The sequence below is a fragment of the Lithobates pipiens genome, unplaced genomic scaffold, assembly GCF_037356315.1.
Source record: "Lithobates pipiens isolate NorthernLeopardFrog02 unplaced genomic scaffold, aLitPip1_a1.2 Scaffold_8, whole genome shotgun sequence".
In the NCBI taxonomy this organism is placed as follows: domain Eukaryota; kingdom Metazoa; phylum Chordata; class Amphibia; order Anura; family Ranidae; genus Lithobates; species Lithobates pipiens.
Genome location: NW_027507903.1, coordinates 94,176,078 through 94,200,949, shown reverse-complemented (window position 1 = coordinate 94,200,949; position 24,872 = coordinate 94,176,078). Strand labels below are relative to the sequence as shown.

Genomic DNA, 24,872 nt, shown 5'->3' with positions numbered 1-24,872 from the left:
TCTGCCTCCAGTGCCCTGTCCATAGTGCCATGCAGAGTCTACTCCAGCTAGAACACAATAGGGATTGTGTCACTGATGCATGCACTGTCACGGCTCACCATCCTTGTGGCCTCCTCAAATGGTGACAATACAGTGCATGCATCCTTAATGACGGTGATGGCGTGAGGAAAAAAAGCAGAGGCGGCCTGAGACTGTTTTGTGCCGTATTCAGGTACTTGTTGATGGTCCTCTGCTGCATGTATAGCCGCTGCAGCATTGACAAAGTCGAGTTCCACCTGGTGGTCATGTCGCAAATCAGGCAGTTTATGGGCAGGTGGATTTCCCACTGAATTTCAGCCAACCGAGCACTGGCTGTGTATAACCACCTGAAATGGCTACAGACTCTTCTGGCCAGCTTTAGCACATATTGCAACCCTGGGTACGTATTTAGGAAACGCTGCACCACCAAATAGAGGACATGTGCCAGGCATGGTACGTGTCAACTTTCCTTGTCTAGGGGCAGACAGGAGGTTTGAGCCATTATTGCACACCACCATTCCTGGCTCCAGCTGGCATGGTGTGAACCATCTCTGGGCCTGTCCCTGTAGAGCTGCAAGAATCTCTGCTCCGGTTTTGTTCATGTCCCCTAAACACATTAGCTGAAGCAGTGCATGGCACCTTTTAGCCTGACTCTGGGAAAAGCCATTTGAAACCTTAGGGAGTACCTGATGTTCATAGGATAATTCTGCAGAAGAGGGCATGGAGGTGGCGGAGGAGGAAGAGGAGGAGGAAGAGGGAGTAGAGCTTACAGGTCTGGCATCATCACAACCAGCTGTATGGAGACGTGGGGGCACAACAAGCTGCAGCACAGAGCCCAGTCCTGCATCCTTTCGAGTTGCAAGCAGTGTTACCCAGTGTGCTGTGAACAAAATATATCATCCCTGCCCATGCTTGCTGGACCATGTGTCAGCAGTAAGGTGTATTTTACAGCTGACTGCCTTGCTCAACGCTGCCGGAACATTCCCTTTCATGTGATGGTAGAGATATGGAACAGCCTTACATGAAAAGTAGTAGCGACTGGGAACCTGCCATTGTGGTACAGCACATTGTGTGAATTCACGTAAGGGGGCAGAATCCACCGCCACCTGAAAGGCAGAAGTTGGAGAGCCAACAGCTTTGACAAGCTTGCATGTTGATGCTGGGCATGTGGGTGGCAGGGACTGTAATTTTTTTCCCGCTGCAGCAGATAGGACAGAGAAATTTGCCAGCTAGTCTACAGCTCGTGGTGTGCTGCTGGCAGATGTGCTGCTAGGACCTGGGACACCCTGTGCTATACCATCATCCCTGTCAGTGGAGGGTTCTGAGAAGTAATGACTCGGTATAGCAGGGGCAGACTGAAGTGGGTAAGGAGGAGGAGGAGGAGGGGGACAGATTTGTGCCCCTTTTGTGTGGTTTTTAGGTGCTTTTGCACTTTTGGACCTTAAATGCCTTGTTAAGCAAACGTAACCCAAATGGCTGGTGTTTTTGCCACGTTTGATGTGCCTGAGACACAGTTTGCAGATAGCAACAGTGTGATCTGCTACAGATGTGCTGAAAAAATCCCAGACAGCTGAGCTTTGGGGAGTGGGCCGGGAGATAACAACTGCAGAATGTGATGGAATAGAGTGGCTGCTCTCTACTCTTTCTTGATGACGGCCTCTTGGGGTTGTGCCACCTCATCTTCAGTTTCCTCCTCTGCTCTATCTGGCACCCAAGTCGCATCAGTGACCTCATCATCATCATCATCTCCATCATTATCACTGGAGACAGCATGGCAATACGCTGTGGCTTGGGGAACATGAATGCCAATTTGTTTACCAGTGCTCTCTCTAGGCTCATGTTCCTGTCATCCTCAACCTCAGAACTGACATCTGAATCAAGTAATGGCTGGGCATCATCAAGGAGCAAGTGGCTGATGCCATGGTCAAATAACGCAGCTGACTCCTCAATGGCTGATGTTGGGGCTATGGCAGGAATAGATGTGGACAAGGAGGCAGGTTTATCCACTCTGGCAACTGCAAGGGACTACATACTTGTCTCTGCTTGCATGACAGGGGATGAGAAGGATGAGGAAGGTTTAGTAAGCCAGTCCACCACCTCCTCTGCATGCTGTGGCAGGATAACACAGGCAAACTCACTAAACAGAGGAAATGATGCCCTGCCTGAGGACTGACCACCACATCCACCTTTGCCTGTGTACACAATTGTTGCTGGCCCGCTTACAGTGCCAAGGGAATATCTGCCTCTCCTTGTTGTTCTGCCAGACATTATTGGGAGGGGGGGGGGGGGTGCCTTTAAGCAAATATAAAGAAGAGGTTGAAATCTGTACGTAGATACACTTTAACAATGTAAAGAGGTGTTTGGTGCACTTTAATTTTAGTACTCACACTACACAGACACACTCCATGGATACACAATAATATACTGCAATATAATGCGCCAAACATACAGTGACGCACATAACTATATGGCGTTAAACTGGCAGTAATGCTCACAGAACTATATGGCCTTAAACTGGCAGTAACACACACAGAAGTAAATGCTGTTAAACTGGCAGTAACGCACACAGAAGTAAATGCCGTTAAACTGGCAGTAATGCACACAAAACGATATGGCGCTAAACTCAAAGTAACGCGCACAGAACTATATGGCCTTAAACTGACAGTAACACACACAGAAGTAAATGCTGTTAAACTGGCAGTAACACATACAGAAGTAAATGGCGTTAAACTGGCAGTAATGCACACAAAACTATATGGCGTTAAACTGGCAGTAATGCACACAGAACTATGTGGCATTAAACTGGCAGTAACACACAAAACTATATGGCATTAAACTGTCAGTAATGCACACAAAACTATATGGCGTTAAACTGGCAGTAACACACACAGAACTATATGCCGTTAAACTGGCAGTAATGCACAAAACTATATGGCGTTAAACTGGCAGTAATGCACACAGAACTATATGGCATTAAACTGGCAGTAAAAGTAGTAAGTAGCATTAAATTGGAAGTAACGCAATCAAATAGACGATGTTCAACCGTCACTACACTGACGATATCTGAACTGTCCCTACTCTAGCTATATGCACTAATGTAATGATTACTGACATGGTCTTACTACACTACAATGAAACGAAGTGAGCTCTCCCTACTCTACAATAATGTATGTATGAATGACACAGTCTCACTACACTACAGTAAAACTATCTGAGCTGTCCCTACTCTTGCTGCACACTATGCAAAGCTGAATGATGGTCCTCCTTACTACACTCACACTATCCCTAGACTGACACTAAACTAATATTCTACACTGACAATTGAAACAAAATTGCACAGTATAGCATACTAACTAACTAATAGCACTGAACAGAGCCCTGTTCTATCTCTCTCCATGCCAAAATAACACTGAAAATGGCTGCCATTGAAAGAATACTTTTATACTGTAGGGCAGGAATGAGCAATGTTTGATGACAGATGACAGTGTCCAATCACGACTCTAACAGTGCTCTGTGCCCTTATTGGCTGAAGCTTTCACTGCTTCAGGTAATCAGGGCTTGCAATGCGCTATTCAGCTCCGCAATGCATTGTGGTCAGTTCGGGGGGGGGGGGGGGCGAACAAATGGTCAAACGACCCGCTTGTTTGGATGTTCGCCGAACAATGAAAGTTCGGCCTGGATTTATTTGCCATGCCTAGTTCTGAGCACTATCATGTAAAATGGTGGGGGGAAATGTGCCTATTCTCCCTATACTCTTAAAGTTTCTATATTTTGGAAACTCCATCAATGCTGTCAGAATTATTATGGCATGCAGTCTACTATTATCTAATACTTAATGTGGCTTAGTATAATACTTACTCACCAAGGACCTAATACTTTAATTATTAAAACTGATCGACATCACCCTAAGAAGTTTATTTTCCTACTTTTAATGAGTAGTAGACAGAAACATGTGTTAATTGATTTGACAAAAATGAGCTAAAGTCTAACCAACTCATGAATCACAAAAGTTTTTGTTGCACATTCTCAGTTAATAAGCCCATTTGCTGTTTCATTATTCAGAGTGTATATGACATATGCACAATCATTCACCCTAGAATATTAACTCAAATAGAAATATGTCAAATAAACTGTAATGCCTATTCGAGGTATATTGAGGCATGTTTTGTTGCTGCTAAAAAATGATATATTAAAGTATTCTACAGCTTTGTTATATTCATGCACAACCTGTACACTTGGTAAACAGTACTATATTTCAACAGTTTCTCTGGATTCAAAAGTTAATAGAGCAAGAAATATATCCAATATTCAGGTCAACATGGGTTACACTGCAGGCACTTACCAGACGACAGCCTTCAAGAGAACTGACTAGTTGAGCATTTTGACAGGAGAGAATGGAACCCGCCAAGTTGAGCATGACACACACCGCAGACAGCAGCATAAAAAAGGTTATCTGAAAATAAATCATAAATGGCAAAATGAACATTATCTGCATTATTTTATGTAACATTACCACTATACCACTATAACAAAACAGGTCCATATCTGCAAAACGGCACAAATATTCCATAATATTCCACAAAGAGTATATGACACAAACACACGTGGATGAGAGTTTGCATGTATGTATGTATGTGTGTCTTATGCTCATCTTTTCTCCTTTGTATACACTTGAAGGCCATAGATACTTTTTGGTAATATAATGGTGTTACTTGCCAAATTTTGTGATTAGTAAATTAAATCCTACTTTTAAAAAAAGTAGCTCTGGCTGCAATACCTTACTCTACTGTAGCACTGACACTAATCCAACCTGTCCATAGGGGGTGCCGGGGCGCCAGAGTGCCCCCTCCCAAGCTGTTCTAAAAAAATGGTCACTTTAAGAGTGACCAGGCGCCGGACACACATTGGTCTGTGGGAAACTTCCAACTTGCAATCAACTGGGAAGCTGATTTCCCCACGTTCAGGGCGTGTTCGGGGAGCAAGCTCTCTGCCTGCAAACACTCCCACTCCACACTCATTTGTTTCTGGCTCCTGTTTATTTTAATTGGCTGGGACTGGAGGACAACTAAGCAGAGCTTTTTCAGCACCATAGCGTCACTTTCAGTTTCCACTTCCGGTGTTGTGGAGTTGAGTGTGGAGACACCAGGACACTGTGTCAGGCGGGGAGCGGATCATTGATGCAGCGGATGGGCGAGGCGCTGACCGTGCTGAGCCCGAGTGCAGTGAACAAGAGCCTGAAGTTGAGTGTGGGGATTGGAGGTTCTCTCTCTCCAGAGAGAGTTCATTCCTCCTGTCATTCCCTTGCAGCGTGGCTCTGCTGTAATCAGTCTGACTCCACTTGTTCTGTTTCTCCAACTTCGTTTCTCACCCCACTCCCCCCTCCCTCCAGATGCTTCTCCACTCGCTCTCCCTGTTATATATCTTCCATCTGTCTCTGCAAAGCTGCTCCAATCCTCTGCTCTTCTCAGTCTCACTGATTGTACTGGATTAGTCTTCCATTCTCTGCAGTCCTTCACTCCTGTACTCCCCCTCTTTTCAGACCATCCTATCTCTCTGTTGATCCTAACGTTCCAACTGCTCAGCATATATATTATCTGCTCTCTCCCCCAACACAGGCAAAGCCGATCAGCTAAATTCCAATGGGATGCACACTTTACTTCTACACTGTTCAGCAGCTGCATTTTATGTTGTGCCTATCAATTTCGGTAAGAAATTAGTTTGAGATCTTTTTCTTTTAGAACTTTTCCAGACTTGCCATATTCACTCTGAAAAGTGGTCCGGTGGTATAATAGTGGTTCAGAAGGTGGTACTGCACTCCTCTCATACATGTACCACCCACCACCATACACTCCGCATCACTCTCCTACATTTACCACCCACCGCCATACACTCCGCACCCCTCTACTACATGTACCACCCACCGCCATACACTCCGCACTCCTCTCCTACATGTATCACCCACGCCATACACTCCACACCCCTCTCCTACATGTACCACCCACCGCCATACACTCCGCACCCCTCTCTTACATGTACCACCCACTGCCATACATTACTGTTACCAATGAATATATGGGCATTTAAAGGAGCACCTAATAACCTGCATAATTTATACCAGAAAAATGAAAGGTGCTTATTGATTAGTTGCTATGGGCTACAGTATTTTGCTCATTGCTCTTTGTATTATGAAACCCCACTTGTTTCCTAACAAATTGGATTTCTTTTCATTTTAATGACATTAAATACAATTTGATTTTAAAATATTTTAAAAATGTTCTTTAATTTGAGTATGATGTTTTATAGTGACAATTTTATTTGAAGTATTTGATGATTCTGTCACATATGATGTTAGATCATGGTTTTGTAAAGCTGTTTAAAGCTATTGGAATACAGGGGACAGAGTGGGTGGATTATATAAGGAGTGGGGCTTCTGAGAAGTGTGAGGGATCAAAAATGAGGAGAAGAGTCTGGTGCACCCCCCCCCCCCATCCTAAAACTTCACCAGCTGCCACTGAATCCAACCCACATTAAAGGTTCAGCTCCTGTCCTTTTCCACATTGAATAATAACCAGCAAAACTAAACACACTTCCTCTAAGAGCAGGGTGTCATGGACCTACATAGGGGGGCATCACCATGGTGCCTGCATTTACAGTACAATGGTAAATAAATTGGGGTTAATATTATCATACCAGTGACATACTTTGCATCACTTATGAATCATCCAACACTGGAGAAAAGGTGAAGAGGACCTTCAGCTTCATCTGTCTAGCATAAAGACGTATAACAATTTAAGTATAATGAAAAAGCAAAAAATAATGCTAATGGGTCTCCAAGGCAAATGGGGAAGACTGGGGGAAGGAAGCAAGAAAGGGGCAAGTGGAGTTACTCAGATTTTTAAGAATGGAAAAAAACTAAATATAAGCTCATAAACAGTTAGACATTTGGTCCATATGGTCAATGTAGATATTGTGCTTGTATCTGGTCATCATACTGATTGACATCATAATACCTGTCACTGTCAAGCATTTTCATTAAAACTGTCTTGATTGGATTTTTTATTATGCAGGCACCAATTTAAACATACAGCTTATACATTTGGTTGTTTTTTCTGAAATTCTATTGAGTTAGACCAGTTAGGAGAAAATAGCTTTACATTAAGTTCTAAGGTTACATTCATATATAGCATTATAAATAGAATGTAATTTTTACATGTGTTTAATGATTGTGTTGTTCATTAGTGCATTTTGAAATGTTCTGATGCATTCTTGTACATTTTTCAGTGTTTATAACATGCAAAAAAGTAACAAATTGCATTAAATAATGCACAAACTGCTAAAATATGCTAAATGGTCATGACAGTGACTCAGGATTTCTCCCACACTATAAAGACATAATGGTAGGCTCCTGTCCAAACTGGCCTTAGAATGCATGTGCATGTTAGATAGGTACTGTAGGTTGTAAGCGGCAGGGACTTATGTGAATGTACATGAATGCATTGTATACATTTTTATTACTATATAAATACCTTTAATAAATAAAATACAGTAAGACACATTAAAACCACAGTTTTATACTATTACACTGTAAATACAGCTTTACTGTTAATTATTAGCTATATAATGTATATTATTACTACAAAATTTGTTCTATAGCCATAGCAACCAGTGAACTAAACATTTTGGAGTTCAGAGATTATAAGGCATGATGACTAATATGATGATAGTGTTCATTTTCATCACTTTATTGCAATACATACCGAAAGGGCTATAAAGAAACATAAAAAGTACAGTAGAAATATTTTCAGAGGTTTCACTCATATATATTCTGAGCAAAGCACTCTAATAGAATAAATTATTTACAGTACTCCATATACAGAGGCAATGTACTGTATAGTCACACATTATGCGCTCCTTTCATTTTTGTTCATTTGTTACTTATTAGGCATAAAAGTGTCAATTAGACCATATTATTCCTCCAGTTCTGTTGAGGCTACTTTATATTCCTTTCTAAGGGAGGAAAATGTCTGAATTTGCATCTACGTCCCCTAAATGCCTTCCTAATGTCAGAATGCTGTTGGAATGGCAGAAAAAGATGGGACGTCTGATTTAGAACCTTTTCCTTTGCTAAGAGCTTTCCCATGCCTTTGTACTAAATTGTAGCTTACATGTGTCTCTGTGAACTGCCTAAACCTACATACATTACAGTAATGGACTGTGATTCTAAATTGCTATTCAGTATCAAGCTACAGATGTGACCTGTGTTCCAGCTGATACTGAAATCACATCATTTCAGCTATAAGAAGTCTTAATGAGCAATACATCTGTTTTTGGTTGATTTAATAGCAATATTCAGGAACTATGCTAGGGGATAGAAACCTTTTCATGTGTTACCATGTTTCACATACTATATGTTCTGATGCTGTATTCTTTCAGATGTCCCCTCTCAAACAAAAACAGGAGACATTAAAATGTTTTACATTAGTCCAGTATAATATTACTGTTTTTATTTCATTTTTCTTCAGGAAAATATATTGTACAATGGACATATAAGAGTTACTTCACCCTCCCCAACACAAATACAATTATTGTGTCACTTTCCACTTGCCTTTCTTCTATGCCCTATGCTACCTATTACATATTAACAAGCACAGCGGATCCAGCGTTGTCCTCTTCTGCTGCACCGCTCTCCTCTTACAGGTCCTGTTCTACGCCACCATCTTTTTCTTGGACGTCATCAGGGGGCCGGCTGTCTCTACCAGGTTCTTGCAGCCAGCCCCAGATGGTACATAATGCACATACACATCTGTCTTAGTTGCAGCGAAGTTTCCTTTAGTAACACTTTGAAGCTCAAAGTGTACAAGGAACATTCGATCAGTTCTCCTCTCCCCTAACAGGACTTGGATCTGTGTGTTTACACACACAGGAGGACGTCACCCGGAGGGAGGAACTGTTCCTGCCGCCGTCATTTTACAATACGGCGGTAGGGAACTGGTTAAGGTAAAAAAATGTGTCTTTAAAGCGGTAATAAACCATTTTTTTTAACCCTGTAAGATAATGGCATAATGTGCATTTCATACTAGCATATTATGAAATACTTACCTTAGTACGATGCCCTCCAGTGGCACGCTGTCACCGTTGAAGGCACTTCAATCGTCAACCAGCCCTCCTTCCAGGTTCGCCTTCCCTGGCCATCTGATTGGCTGCATTATAAGGATGTCACTTCCAAGCATGCGTGCGGGAGTCATGGACCACTGCACAGACCTCTGAAGGGACAGCAAGGGTATGCGTTCCCTTCAGAGCGCATGCGCCTGTGACGTCACTGGCTGCATGCAGTGTGATTATCTCCTTAACCATGTATTGAATGGAATTTTGATGGAATTTAAAATTGGATTGAATGTGTTAGCCCTTGTACACACAGTCGGAGAATCCGACGGAATGTGTCCTATCGGACCGTGTTGTCGGATAATCCGACTGTGTGTGGTATGCATCGGACTGATTCCGTCGGAATATCCGTCGGACCCAATTTTCCAACTTGTTGGAAATATTTTCCGACCAACTGGTTTGATCGGACATACTCCGATCATGTGTAGAGAATTTTGATCGGACCAAGTGCCACGCATGCTCAGATCAAATTCCTTCATCAAAACTATTGGCTACTAGCCTGAACGTAGTCCCATCGTAACGAAATTACGCCATCACGTTCTGAATGATCGGATTTTTCGACAACTTTGTCTGACCGTGTGTGTATGCAACAGTTTCGGACAAGATCCGACGGACAAAATCCGACGGATTTGGTTGTCGAAATCTCCGACCGTGTGTACAGGGGCTTAGAATTTATGTCTGTTACAATGCGAGAATAATATATGTGTGGTAGGCAGGCAACTATTTTTATAAACAGAAGTCTACAATAGTAATATCTAATTGTTCTCAGTACAGGTTTCCTTTAAAGTGTATCTTCACTGCATTTGAGCACCACAAACCAAAAAGAAAATGTATTCTTCAAAGCAAACTCCACCACCCCTCCATATCTCCATGTTTTATTTTTGTTGAGAAATCACTTTGAAAAACAACCCCCTAGCATTTCTGGCTGTGGCCATCTTGATTAAGGGCAGATGATTCATGTAGTATTTACTTCCTGGAATCCATCTGCACTTAGTTTGCCTAGGCAAGAAACCAGGAAGTAACCAGGAAGAAATGTAAAAAAAAAATACAAAGTTTAAAATTAGTAAATATGATATACTTTCCTATCTATTTACTAATGCTAGTATAAGGATTGAAAATAATCAATGTTGATTAACCTCCTTGGCGGTATTCCAGAGTGTGGTTGGGGGTGAAATTTCAATACCATCAGCAGTAACCCCCAGCCACACTCGGGATTGCTTCGCTGGATCATGGAAGAGGTGACTTACCTTGTCCCCACGATCCCGAGATGTACTCCTGCTGTGTTTGGTGGCCAGATCTTCCGCCCGATGCTCTGTGTGTTCCCGCTTCCCTTCTCTGCGAGTGTCGCGACGCAGGGGGGTGGAACTGGCTGCCTAGTTAGCCTAGTGAGAGTGCTGGCCCTGACCACAGGTGTACCCCAGCCTCTCACCTCAAAGAAAGACCCCAGTGGGGTCTGCAGACCATTAAGAAATCCTTGCAGTATCCAATAAAGTTGCAGTATATGGAAATGACAATGGATCAAAATAAACCAGTATTCCTTCTGAGTAGATAGAATCTCCTTGGGCTCCCCCACTCTCTTCCATTAAACACTCAGAAAAAGGTTCCTGCGCTACTTTTTCATAATTTCATTGTGACTTGCATAGACTTTTGTTAAATGAAGTCGCAAGCTGCAGTGAAATCAGCAGTGCAAATCGCACTGATGTGCCCTTTGAAATCACACTGAAATAGCGAGATTTCAAAGCCGCACCAGTGTTAACCAGGGTTTAAGTAACAATTTTACTCTGTTCCAACATTGTAATTTCCTATTACAATGTCGTGCAATAAAATATAAATGTATTGTTTGTTTTAGAATAAAATGGTTGCATCATTACTGTAGGTCTGTGAACTTCTCTTCTTCTTCTTTGTAAATTTCTTTTTGCCCTATTAAATATGACACAAAATTAACTTTTAATAGTCTTTAAAGTTTCAGTTTACATCAAGAAGAATGGAAACATGCTATGCTTTTAATTCAATATTGCAGCAAGATACAACATACTTTTCACAACGGTCTGTGTACACAAGTCTGTCGGACAAAAGTCCAAAGTACAAACATGCATGCTCGGAAGCAAGGACCAGCCAGAAGTAGTCAGTCTTGTAAACTAGCATTCGTAATGGAGAATTACGAAATGCAGCGCACAATTACAAAATGCAGCGCACAATTCTCTTTTTCTTTAATGGGATAATAATGAAGCTGCTTTGCTGGTGATACTGATGTAGTTCTGCCAATCATATTTTAAAAGGCTTTTATTTTCTAGTGATATCAAGAATAATATTATTATTCTTGTTTTTTTTTTTTTTTTGGCAAGTTACCACAACACCATTATCCTGTAGTTTTTAAGATCAAAGATACAACTATGTTGGTGTCCCTTGTCAATTTTACATTGTATTTTTTTTAAATGTAACTGCCTACTCCCAAACTGTCATTTGAAGTAAAACACATAGCCAAGTATTATTCTACACATTTTTTTTTATTGTGCATTAAAAAAAGAAAACTATATATAATAAAATTAGACATGCTATCTGCCAATAGAACTTAACCAAAAAGTACATTCTATGCAGCCAAATATATAAAAAATATATCAAATCAAATCATTATTCTACCAAAAAAATAAATTAAAAGCCTCATGCATGTGTCCTGCTTCCTAATATAGGGGGTCAACAATGCCAAGAGTTGGTGAAAGTCAGGGGTCCGTCAGCCAAATATAATTCAGAAAATCATCTGGATGATTCTGCTGGAGCTCCTGCAGTAAAGGCATATTACATAATTGGTCACGATAAATAAAGCGACCAATTTTTGGTCCAAGAAATCCTCCTCCTCCTGTTCCTGGACTGGACTTGGGTCAAAGCAATAACTCCAAGGCCAATAATAAATAACACGTTATCTTCTCCAATTCCGCAACATGTCTGGTTGAAGAATGGTCGCTCAGAAACAACCTGAAAAGCGTGAAATGAAAAGTGCAAATCAACACTCACCGAGCTTCTACTAACACGAAATTAGCAGAAGTAGCACAAAGGGTTGCGCATGACAATTGAATTGATCTTTCTCTTTATCGTCTTGTAGTACGACTAGTACGTCACTACGTTTGTGTTTGTTGGCTGACAATTGCTTGCTGTTTGTATGCAAGACACGTTTTTGTCCAACGCCCTTCAGACAAATGACTGAGGCTTTGTCTGTTGAAAATATGACTGTGTTCTCAAGGCTTTAGTGATTAGGCTGTGTCCTCTGAGCAGGTTTAACCACTTCAGCCCAGGAAGGTTTTACCCTCTTAATGACCAGAGCATTTTTTGCGATTCGGCACTGCAAAGCTTTAGCTGACAATAGTGCGGTCGTGCGGTGCTGTACCCAAACCCAAAAAAAATTCACGTCCCTTTTTCCCACAAATAGAGCTTTCTTTTGGTGGTATTTGATCACACTTGCAGTTTTTATTTTTTGCACTATAAACAAAAAATAGTTACAATTTTGAAAAAATATATATTTTTAACTTTTGCTGTAAAAAATATCCAACATTTATTTTTTTTAAAACAAATGTCTTCATCAGTCTAGGCCAATATATATTTTTCTACATATTTCTGGTAAAAAAAAATAAGCGTATATGGATTGGTTTGCGCAAAAATGATAGCGTCTACAAAATGGGGAATAGATTTATGGCATTTTTATGGCATTTTGATTATTATTATTTTTTTTACTAGTAAAGGCGGTGATCTGCAATTTTTATCATGACTGCGACATTGTGGTGGAAAGATCTGACACTTTTGACACATTTTTTGGGACCATTGACATTTACACAGTGATCAGAGCTAAAAATAGCCACTTATCACTGTGTAAATGTCACTGGCAGGGAAGGGGGCGATCACTAGGGGGGCGATCAAGGAGTTAACTGTGTTCCCAATGAGTTTTTCTAACTGTAGGGGGGGTGGACTTACTGGGACAAGACAACGATCACGGTTCCTGACCACTGGGAACAGATCCCTGTCATGTCTCCTGTCAGAACAAAGAAATGGCTTGTTTATATAAGCATTTACACGTTCTGCCTGTGTACAAGCCAATGGCGGGCCGCCAGATGACATAGTGTCCTCCCTACCCACGGGCACGCTCCCGCAGCGTGGAGCAGGAGCGAGCATGTTCCAATGGCAGCTGCACACGCCTGCCCACAACTGAGCCTGCGCGAGCCGCTGTACACCTACAGCGCTTCACGCAGGAGAGTCATTGTGCCTCCATCAAACAACGGCGGCCGGTGTTTAAGCGGTTAAAGTTTTGAAGGCTATTAAAGCCTTTTTTCTTTTCCCATGTAGAAAAAAAGTAACAGGTTCATGTATGGATTTAAAACAATAGTGATGTGCTAAAATCAATATTCCACCAATAACTAAAGGGCAATGTGCAAACGTTGCCCTATCACCAGGGCCAAACTGTGTAGTGTGCTATGTGAACCAATGTGCCAATAGGGAAAAAAAATCGCCAAAAACCCCCACTATTATAATATCAAAAAGCAGTGCTAAATATATGATATTGCTTCAAATATATGTGTCCAACATACATAACTTTTTTTGCATTGATACATGGCAGGACCCAGGTCCCCAAACACTTTTTATGAGGTGTTCGCGTGTTTGAACACATTTTTTGCCTGTTCAGATGTTCTGGTGCGAACTGACTGGGGGGGGGGGGGGGGGGGTTCGGCTCATCCCTAGTCGGGAGTGGTATAGTAAATATATTACATTAATATTTCATATATACTGTATATATATATATATATATATATATATATATATATGTGTGTGTGTGTGTATATGTATGTATATATATATGTGTGTGTATATATGTATGTGTGTATGCATATGTGTGTATGAGCAGACATATATGAATGTTGCATGATCCATCATACCCACTTGGTACCCACACCATGAGGGGACACACACACACATATACATCCCTTGTATACCAACTAGTGGGAACACAGCATCAACTTTATCTTTACTGTTTGTTATTATTATTATTAATTCTTTATATCACCTCTTCATGTTTACATGCATATTAACCCCCCTTTTTTTCTATTTTACTTGCTTGGCCCTCATACATCATCAACCTCTTCAATAGGCTTCTATACATAGGGAAGAGAACTATGCTTAAAATATTTCCATGTGTATAATTTTTTTGAAAAATATTTTCCTTTTTTTCTTTATTTATTTACTTTTTCATTTTTATTTTATATATTTTTATATGTACCGTACATATAATACAGTATTATTATTTTTTTTTTAAATTACATATTTTTTTTGTCAATCCGAGACAGTTAACCCCTGCTTCACCTTGCCCCTTGCTATAATTTATTGTTTACTGATTGGTCTGCTGGAAGTTCCAGTTCCGCGGCCACACCCACATGCTTTCCATTGTGTATATAGCTGTCCTCCTCTAGAGGGTAACAGGCCAATAGAAGTAGCAGTCAGCTCTGAGTACATAAAAAAAGGCCTTTCATCACTGCAGCCCTGGCAAGATTCCAACCCTGCCTAGGTCCAATCAGACACCGGTGACATCACTTCCTGTTCCCACGGTCCATGCTGTTCTGTGTGGAGCTTCCTGGTTCCTTGCTCCTGGAGAAACACTGTGATCCATTCCAGCCAGCTGCTCAATCCTTTCCAGCTATCCAGAACAGCGGTGGGACCCACAGAGCCATGTGGAATGCCAGGACTGCACTTTACATTGATGAGCATGCATCTTCTATCATCTTGTAAGTGTTTTTAATCTTATCCTATTAAAGTCATCATTTTAATACTACACTCAGGTCGGCGCCTCCCCCTCCCTGTTTTTTCCTTACATGTCTTGCAGAGTTCTGGACACACTCTGAAGGATGGCTGCCTTTATTTTTAACCCTTAATGCCCCTTTCTATGGATACATCACCATCCAGCTATTAGAGCCACAGACTATACCCCTAAGGATTACTCCATCTGGAGCACCAGATAAACACTGACTATACTGCTGGGGAAGAAGTTCTGGGACCAGATTGTGGAGAGACAAAGCCACTCCCAGGATGCTGTCTTTGCTGTGCTGCCTGCCAGAGTCACCCAAAGCAACCTAAGTGAGTTGAAGCCTGATCAAAGAGGCAACTAAATCAGTGCTACCAGGACTGCTAAGTGGGCCTTCTGGCCAATATTTGCTACCACTGCTAGGGAATAAAGTCACTAGGAACTACTTAACCAGTGACCCCATAGCTCTAATACTGCCTGCATGCCTTACTGATGGCCGCAACGCTCGCCAACAAGCTCCATCAAAACTTAGGACTAAGGACTGCCCCTAGCTGTAACTACCTTGAAGCTCTATCTGCTGGCTTGTTTAAAGGCGTACTAGATCTCTGTCTATTCATTTGAGTGAACTCAAAACCTGGTGGGGATTTATAAATATTCTTGTTGCATTTAAAGTTTATATGCATTGTTTATTGCTAACCTGCCTGCTGAGTGTGTTTAACTGTTATGCTATAACAGTCAATCAATAGATGAAGCGTATTTTTCACTAAACAAGTGTGTGTGTGTGTGTGTGTGTGTGTGTGTGTGTGTGTGTGTGTGTGTGTATTTATTGCCATATCCCACAGCCAGGCAAAAGGTATTTCTCACTTGTGCTGTATATTGTGCTTGTAGTAATTTTATTCAACCAGGTGTACCAGGGGGGCTGAGGTTGTTCTTGGAGTCGAGGCGCAGAACAGAGAACCCATAATTTCACCAGCGCTTCCTTCGGGGTGGCGCTATATATATATATATATATATATACCCGCCCAAGCATATGACTTTCTTTACTTCACTGCTATGGGCTCTAGCCCGAGATCTTTTGTAGACCTAGTAACTCCCCTGGTGGGGGCCCTTCATGGTTTCTTGCACTGGGGCCCTGAAGATTCTAGTTACGCCTCTGGCTTCAAAGCAACTTTAAACATTGGACTAAATATTCTGCTCTTGCCCCATGTGGCTGGCATTAGCCAATCACCAAACATCAGCACTGTCACATGTAAGAAGGGCAGTGAGTCATATGTTTCTATATACCTAGAAGTGTCAGGTATTTCTGGGCCCTATATGTATTGTTAGGGCAGTAAAGGAAAGCTGAAAATATGCTGCTGGGAAGAGGGGGAATTTAAAAGGTCTGTGTATAAACATTTTCACCCAATATTCACACATTTTCCTAAATTAATCTTAGATGACAGTTTTGTGACTCTTGAATGAGAACAATAATAAAAGGCCCCTAAGCGTCCCTTTTTACTTTTATTGCATAAATAAAATAAATGGTCAGTTTAAAGCTTACATTTTGTTAAATGTTGATTTTTTTTTAAATCACCACCTGGGACAGTACTTACATTGAATGAAAATGACCACTTGTGCAGCTGGCTGCTATTTTTAAAAAAAATCTTCATTCCTCTGACAACCATCTGACAACCCCGGTAGCTCTGATCTTCTATTCATCTATCTATTGCTAGACCTGTTGCAGGCGCTTATTACTTTCGTCCTCCTCCATTCATAAAAGCTGTATTATCTTTTCCGACTATGAAAAGTGCTGATGGGCAAATCTTCCATTCATAGAGTGCTTTTAATAGCATGAAGCAATAATACAGATTATTTAAATGGAGGAGGAGGGGGGGTGGAAAAGGGTAGGAATAGTCAGTACTGTTGATGAGTGCCTGTGACAGGTTCAGCGGCTCCTATTGATCAGTGCAGGACTAGAATATCATGTCTGTCAGTAGCAGCTGGTGTTTTTTACTTTTGGGGGGGTGGGAAACAGCCCCCCCCAGTCGGTCGGTGGTGGCAACCACCCCCCCTAGAAGGACAGCTGGGACATCAAAGCCCTGCACTTTCCCCATCTAGGTAGCGGGCGGGCAGCGTGTCTGCGGCTGTCTTCCACCTCCTGCGGTGTGGAAGGCGATTCAGTGTTAGAAAAGCAAATATAAATTTGCTTTTCTAACACACCTGGGTGGACTCCGAGCGCAATGCTCTGCGCTCTGAGCCCACCCTATTTTTAACCCTATTAGAGCCTCTCGCTCTAATCAGGTACTTCAAAATAACACCCCCACTGCTGTAATTCGTGCACCTGGCATCTTGAAAGGGGCCGAATGCATGAATAGGGGGTGGCCACAGCGACCATGGATAGATTCATGCTATGCATGAATCTATCAATTAACCATACAGGGGGTGACATGGATAGAGGGGGCAATACCCATGCACCCTTAATGGACAGGCTGGCCCTGATGTCTGTGGGGGTCTCAAGGGGCCAGATGAATGAAGATTTCAATGAAAATAGCAGCCAAATGCAGCCAAATACACAAGTGACGTAAGTACCGTCCCTTGTGCTAATTAACCGTTCACCAACCATACAACTTTACATACTGTATACGGTCGCAAGGTAGGGGATGCCACCAGAAACCTAGCTCTGCTATGATTATACATTATATATATATATATATATATATATATATATATATATATATATATATATATATAGGCAGAGCCCTGTCCTGTGTGTCTTCCTGACAATTGGCGGGTGCTGGCGGTCATCTTTTGGCCAGCACCCGCCAATCATCAGGAAGACACGCAGGACAGGGCTCTGCCTATGTAAACAAGGCAGAGCTTTGTCCTGTCAGAGGGCAAGTAATGTATTTTCTTTCCCTGCAAATCCATTACTTTACCACCACACATAGTACACCAAAACACTTGCTAGTCACATATTTAACCCTTTGATCACCCTAGATGTTTAATTTCTTCCCAGTCAGTGTCATTAGTACAGTGACTGTGCATATTTTTCGCACTGATCTCTGTATTAGTGTCACTGGTTCCCAAAAGTGTCAGTTAGTGTCCGATTGTCCGCATTATCTGCAATATCGCAGTCCAGCTATAAGTTGCTGAGTGCCGCCATTACTAGTAAAAAAATTAAAAATAAATATAAATTCCAATATTTATACACCATAGTTTGTAGATGCTAAAACTAAAGCCAACGGAATATTGGCATGCATTTAAAAGGGGGATTCACTCCAGAGATAGAACAATAATTCTCCCACCATACAAGACTCTGGTCCAGATCTTGAGTATGCCGTCCAGTTCTGGGCACCAGTCCTCAGGAAAAATGTGCTGGAACTGGAGAGAGTCCAGAGAAGGGCAACAAAGCTGATTAAGGGAATGGAGGACCTCGGCTATGGGGAAAGACTACCAGCATTAAACTTATTCTCTCTGGAGAAGAGATGCTTGAGAGGGTATATGATAGCGATATACAAATACCATACTGGTGACCCTAGCATAGGGAAAAAACTATTAAGTGAAAAGGAATTTACTAAATTCACTAAAACTGGAAGAGAAGCAGTTTAACCCCCCTGACGGTATTCCCGAGTCTGGCTCGGGGTGGAATTTTCATACCAAAAGCGGTATCCCCGAGCCAGACTCGGGACTGCATCGCTGGATCCAGGAGGAGGTTTACTCACCTTCTCCCTCGGATCCAGCGTTGTCTCCCCGCTGTACGAGCGAGCCGTGTCTCGCTCGATGCATCACATCGCCGATCTCCGTGCCCTGCGAGCGTTGCGACACACGGGGACGGAGATCGGCGCCAAATTCAAAAAGTGAAACAAACAGTAAACATACAGTATAATGTAATCTTACAGATTACATTGCTGTATGTAAATATTTCACATCCCCTTCGTCCCTAGTGGTCTGTCCAGTGTCCTGCATGCAGTTTTATGTAATAAAAACTGTTCTTTATGCCTGGAAACTGGAGATTGTCCATAGCAACCAAAACTGTCCTTTTACATCAAAAATGGTTTTAGACCAGCTCGAAAATAGCGATAATAAATTGGAATCACTTGCAGAATTGAGCGATAGTGATTTGTGGGGAGATCCGTCATCAAATACTGAAAAGTAATGACAGTGACAATTCTGCAACTGAGCAAATTTCAGTGTTTTTGATTTGATTACATTATTGAATAATTTTTATTATTGTTATATTATTATTTGGTACAATTTTTTATAATTATTTATTATATTATAATTTATGATTTCATTTTTCAAACTTTATTATACCCGGGATGTCTGCTAGACTCTGGTTTGGACAGATTTAAGTGAGTTATTCCTAAGAATTACAGGACTACAATATAAAACGCCAAATTTTCATGCAAAATAATGGTACCGCTTTTAGCACCTAAAATCCGAAATAATTGTACCGCCAGGGAGGTTAACCTTGAACTGCGTAGAGGGTTCTTTGCTGTCAGAGCAGTAAGGATGTGTAAATCTTCCACAAGCAGTAGTGTCAGCAGGAAGCATTGATAGTTTCAAAAAACTATTAGATGGGCACCTTAACAACCATACAAGGGTATGCCATGTACTATTGACATAAACACATACTCACACACACACACACACACATCATAGGTTGAACTGGATGGACTGGTGTCTTTTTTCAGCCTCACCAACTATAATTATGTATAGCAGAAAGTAAAATATATATATATATATATATTTAATTGTCTGTCTTTTTTGTTTATAGCACAAAAAATAAAAAGGCAGTGGTAATCAAATACCACCAACAGAAAGCTATATTTGTGGGGAAAAAGGGCATAGCTGTTATTTGCGTACAGCGTTGCATGACCAAGCAATTGTCAATTAAAATAATCCAATGCAGTATCACAAAAAAATGGCCTGGTCATGAATGGGGTAAATGTTCAGGAGGTCAAGTGGTTAAAAAATATATATATCACTAAACATGACTCTTTTTTGCTCATTGCCTTTAACACTGTAATACTCAGTGCGGCTCAATATTTAAACCCAACAAATAGACTATTTTTTAAACATGCAGCACTGCTGTACTGGGAAGCTGCCCTGTATATGCAATGCAGGGAGCAATGATTTGTGAAGACTGTAAACTGCTTGTTAGCAACCAGTACACTGATTAAAATACTAAATATTATTTAGCACGTTGCATGCCAGAGTACTTTTATGAATCCCCTCTCCCCCTACAAAGTCCTAAAACTATACCATCCATTATGGCAAACACTGCATTCCTCCCAGTATATTAGGAACAAAGATCTCCTACTTTTACAGAATTTTTCTCATTTATGGCTTTAGCGGAGGCAGCCATTAACCATGTGGCAGGCTGCCAATGCGAGACTCACTACGCCATTCTATTTGTAGCTTCCAAATCATATCATTTGTGCATAATAATAAAAGAACGTAATGTCAAAGTTCTCTGCCAATCTGAATTGAATTATAAAAGGTGCCTCATGCTAATGTATCTATTTCATTTGTGTAGCCGTCTTTGCGAAGGAAAGTTATAAATGAGGTCTAATTTACTTTAAGCCACCTACAGCAGTAACTTGGAATACTGCTGTATTTCATTATGTGAAAGAACAGATATGTAGGGGGCTTTACTAGGGAAGCGGAGGAGTTGTTTAACTATTGTATTGCAAAAGAATGTTTTACATGTGTTAGTAAATCAATGGTATGCGCAGGAGTCCTGTTAAAAGCCCATTTCTTAAACTATTAAGGATTAGCAGGAACATATGTACAGTTAAAAGCCTAATCTATACAACTGTGATTAGATTTTTTTTTTCTATTGGCAATAAGCAAAATTATACTGTTGAAGGTTTTTTTTTTTTGTAGTGAAGTTAATGGTTGAGCTGCATAGACCTGATTTATTCTGTATAGGGAAAGTGTAAGACCAGGTGTTCTATTATTTTAAAACCAATACACTACAGAATGACTTATCAGCCTTATTTAATAAGGAAAAAAGCTAATTGAAAAGTTAATGTAAAACTTCAGCCAATTTTTTTATTTTCAGATACAGTGGGGAAGGATTGAAACCATATTTTCCACTGTTTGCATTACCCTACAGTATAAGATATTTATCTTTATTTCATATCCCGGGACACACACATACTAAATCATGTCCGAGGCTATAACCATTTCTCATATTGTAATAAAATGTTTTATTGCATTTATTCTCTTCAATGCAGAAAGTTTCATTCACTTTCTCTGAAGATGAAACAAGGAATTTTCTCTGAGACAGATGCAAATACAATTCTGATAGAGGTTCTAACCCTTCCTCAAGTTATTAAGAAAAAAATGTTTTGGCTGAAGCTTAATAAACAAACTACAAACGTATTGTTCTGAATATTCTTACATTGATGAAAGGTAAGAAATAACTAAATGCTATGGGTGACTAAGCTTTGCTTGGCACCTTTACTCTTTGCATGGCTTCAGCTCCGCAAGGTTTACCTCCATCATGACCAGGCCATTTTTTGCGATATGGCACTGCAATAATTTAAGTGAAAATTTCGCGGTCATGTGACACTGTACCCAAAAAAAAGAAATCTGATGTGTTTTTCAACAAATAGAGCTTTCTTTTGGTGGTATTTGATCACCTCCGCGGTTTTGCGCTATAATCGAAAAAAGACAGACAATTTTGAAAAAAAAAATTTTTTTTAAATTTCTGCTATAAAACATATCCAGTAAAAAATGTAAAAAAAAAAAAAAATATTTATTCATCAATTTAGGCCAATATGCATTCTGCTACATATTTTTGGTAAAAAAAAAAAATCACAATAAACATATATTGATTGATTTACACAAAACTTATAGCGTCTACAAACTATAGAATATATTTATGGAATTTTTTTTTCTTTTCTTTTTTTTACTAGTAATGGTGGTGGTCAGTGACTTATAGTGGGACTGCTGTATTGCGGAGGATAAATTGGACACCCAACTGACACTTTTGACACTTTTTGGGGACCAGTGACACTAATACAGTGATCAGTGCTATAAAATATGCACTGTAACTGTACTAATAACACAGGCAGAGAAAGGGTTAACATCAGGGCTGGTCAAAGGGTAAAATGTGCTCTTAGGGAGTGCTTGGTTACTGTGTGGAAGATGCATTTACTGTGGGAAGACAGAGATCTGTGTTCCTGCTTTGCAGAAGCATTTCAAGGTCCTGGAGTGGCCTAGCCAGTCTCCAGATCTCAACTCCATAGAAAACCTTTGGAGGGAGTTGAAAGTCTGTGTTGCCCAGTGACAGCCCGAAAACATCACTGCTCTAGAGGAGATCTGCATGGAGAAATGGGCCAACATACCAGCAACAGTGTGCGACAACCTTGTGAAGACTTACAGAAAACATTTGACCTCTGTCATTGCCAACAAAGGATATATAAAAAAGTATTGAGATGGACTTTTGATATTGAAAAAATACTTATTTTCCACCATAATTTGCAAATAAATTCTTTAGAAAATCAGACAATGTGATTGTCTGGATCTGTTTCCACATTTTGTCTCTCATAGTTGAGGTACATCTATGATGACAATTACAGGCCTCTCTCATCTTTTTAAGTGGGAGAACTTGCAATTGGTGGCTGACTAAATACTTTTTTGCCCCACTGTATATATATATATATATATATATATATATATATATATTTTTTTTTTAAGTATGATGGAGAACCACACACAGCATTCAATCAAGTGCCAGCAAACGGGTCCTCCCACCGACCTTATATATAAAAGAATAAAGTTCAAGATGTTGCTGCACATATACATATATATATATATATATATATATATATATATATATATATATATATATATATATATATATATATATATATATATATATATATATATATATATATATATATTGCCGCTAGCACCAATTTACTTAAAGAGGAACTTCACCCAAAAGTGGAAGCTCCACTTCTCTGCCTCCTCCTGCCCTCCGCTGCCACATTTAGCACCTTTTGGGGGTAGAGTGGATACCTGTCAAAGGTGAACTGAGCTGGATGTTTGCCCCACCCTCCTTCCTCTGCAGCCCACCTATTCACAAAGCGCAGAGTGGTTTCCCTTAGTCAAGATGTCGGTGCCAGCACCCGATAGCCAAAAATCAGCTTGGGTGAGGACACCGCTGGATACCTGGGCAGGTAAATGCCCTAATATTAAAAGTCAGAAGCTACAGTATTTTTGGGGGGCTGTATTATTCCTTGCTTTGAACTGGAGCTTTTATATTATTTTACAAAAATTATTACTCCATTTTAACCACTTCCCGACCAGCGCACGACAATGTACGTTGACAGAATGGCACGGGCAGGCGTATTGGCGTACAGGTACGTCCAATATTCAATGCCGCCCTACCATCGCTGGTCGGGACCCCCGTGAGTCCGGTCGCGGGACCCGCGGACTCGATCGCCGCGGGCATCCCCGCGATCGTCTCACGGAGCGGCCGAATGGAGGAAATGCTGTGTAAACAACATTTCTCCATTCTGCCTAGCAACTAGTGACGCTGATCTCTGCTCCATGTGATTGGAGAAGAGATCAGTGTTCACTAAATGAAAGCCCAACCCCCCCACAGCTAGTAACACCCTAGGAACACTTAACCCCTACACTGCCACCCACTGGTTAACCCTTTCACTGCCAGTGTCATTTACACAGGAATCACTGCATTTATATAGCAGTGATTACTGTATAAATGACAATGGTCCCAAAAATGTGTCAAAAATGTCCGAATGGGTCCCCCACAATGTCGCAGTCACAATAAAAATCGCTGATCGCCGCCATTACTAGTAAAAAAAAAATAATAAAAAATTATTCATAAAAATGCTATAAAACTATCCCTATTTTGTAAACGCTATAACTTTTGTGCAAACCAATCAATAATCGCTTATTGCGATTTTTTTTTACCAAAAATATGTAGAAGAATACGTTTCGGCCTAAACTGAGGGAAAAAAATGTTTTTTTTATATATTTTTGGGGATATTTATTATAACAAAAAGTTAAAAATAATGCGTTTTTTTTCAAAATTGTCGCTCTATTTTTGTTTATAGCGCAAAAAATAAAAACCGCAGGGGTGATCAAATATCACCAAAAGAAAGCTCTATTTGTGGGAAAAAGGACGTAAATTTTCTTTGGGAGCCACGTCGCACGACCGCGCAATTGTCAGTTAAAGCGACGCAGTGCCGAATCGCAAAAAGTGGTCTGGTCTTTGACCAGCAAAATGGTCCGGTCTGCAAGTGGTTAACTTCTGACGATGGAAATAGATGCCACTGATTTTAATGTTCCACAAGAAGCATATGTGTTGTGTGGATCAATGATATTATATATCACAAGCTCATTTCAAGAAAACTTTATATTATGCCACAGGTTTATTTATATGCTAGTCGATATCCACAGACCATATGGACATCTCATTGCTACCACATACTTTTGGATTTCCAGATGTTGATAATGCAGACCTTTAGTTTTTCTGGCATTGATATTAGTGTGAGTGCATTCCAGCTGCAGTACACACAAAAATAAACAGATGGAATATTGTAACAGTACATAAAATATTGGGTTAAATTCTGCTCACAAAGAAGCTTACAAAGACGGCAACTACACTACAAAGGCTACTGTTTCACTTTAGTCCTAAAACCTCTTGAAACTGAAACTGGCAGTCACTAAAAGCTCAGAAATAAAGGCACAGAGAAAAAAAGCCATCTGGTCAATCAAATATATTTTATTAGTATTTGGAACTAAGCAGGAACATATCCTGCAAGTGGCACATGACACAATAAAATTGTGTTTTTGCCAAATAAATGAAAGGATGTTCTGTATGCAGCCTGCCAAAGTATTACTAACCATTGTCCTTAAATGTTGGAAGTCAGAAGGGCCATTGACAGTGCCC

The 24,872-nt window shown here is 40.6% G+C and overlaps 1 protein-coding gene across 1 annotated transcript in view; it reads right to left on the bottom strand.

Annotated features, from left to right (window-relative positions):
• The window catches only part of ENTREP2 (endosomal transmembrane epsin interactor 2), a 1,041,875-nt gene that overhangs the window by 402,635 nt on the left and 614,368 nt on the right, over positions 1 to 24,872 (bottom strand). The window contains exon 4 of the mRNA XM_077473414.1: positions 4,361 to 4,471. Coding sequence (XP_077329540.1) covers positions 4,361 to 4,471 — 111 coding nt within the window. The remainder of the gene's footprint in view (positions 1 to 4,360; positions 4,472 to 24,872) is intronic.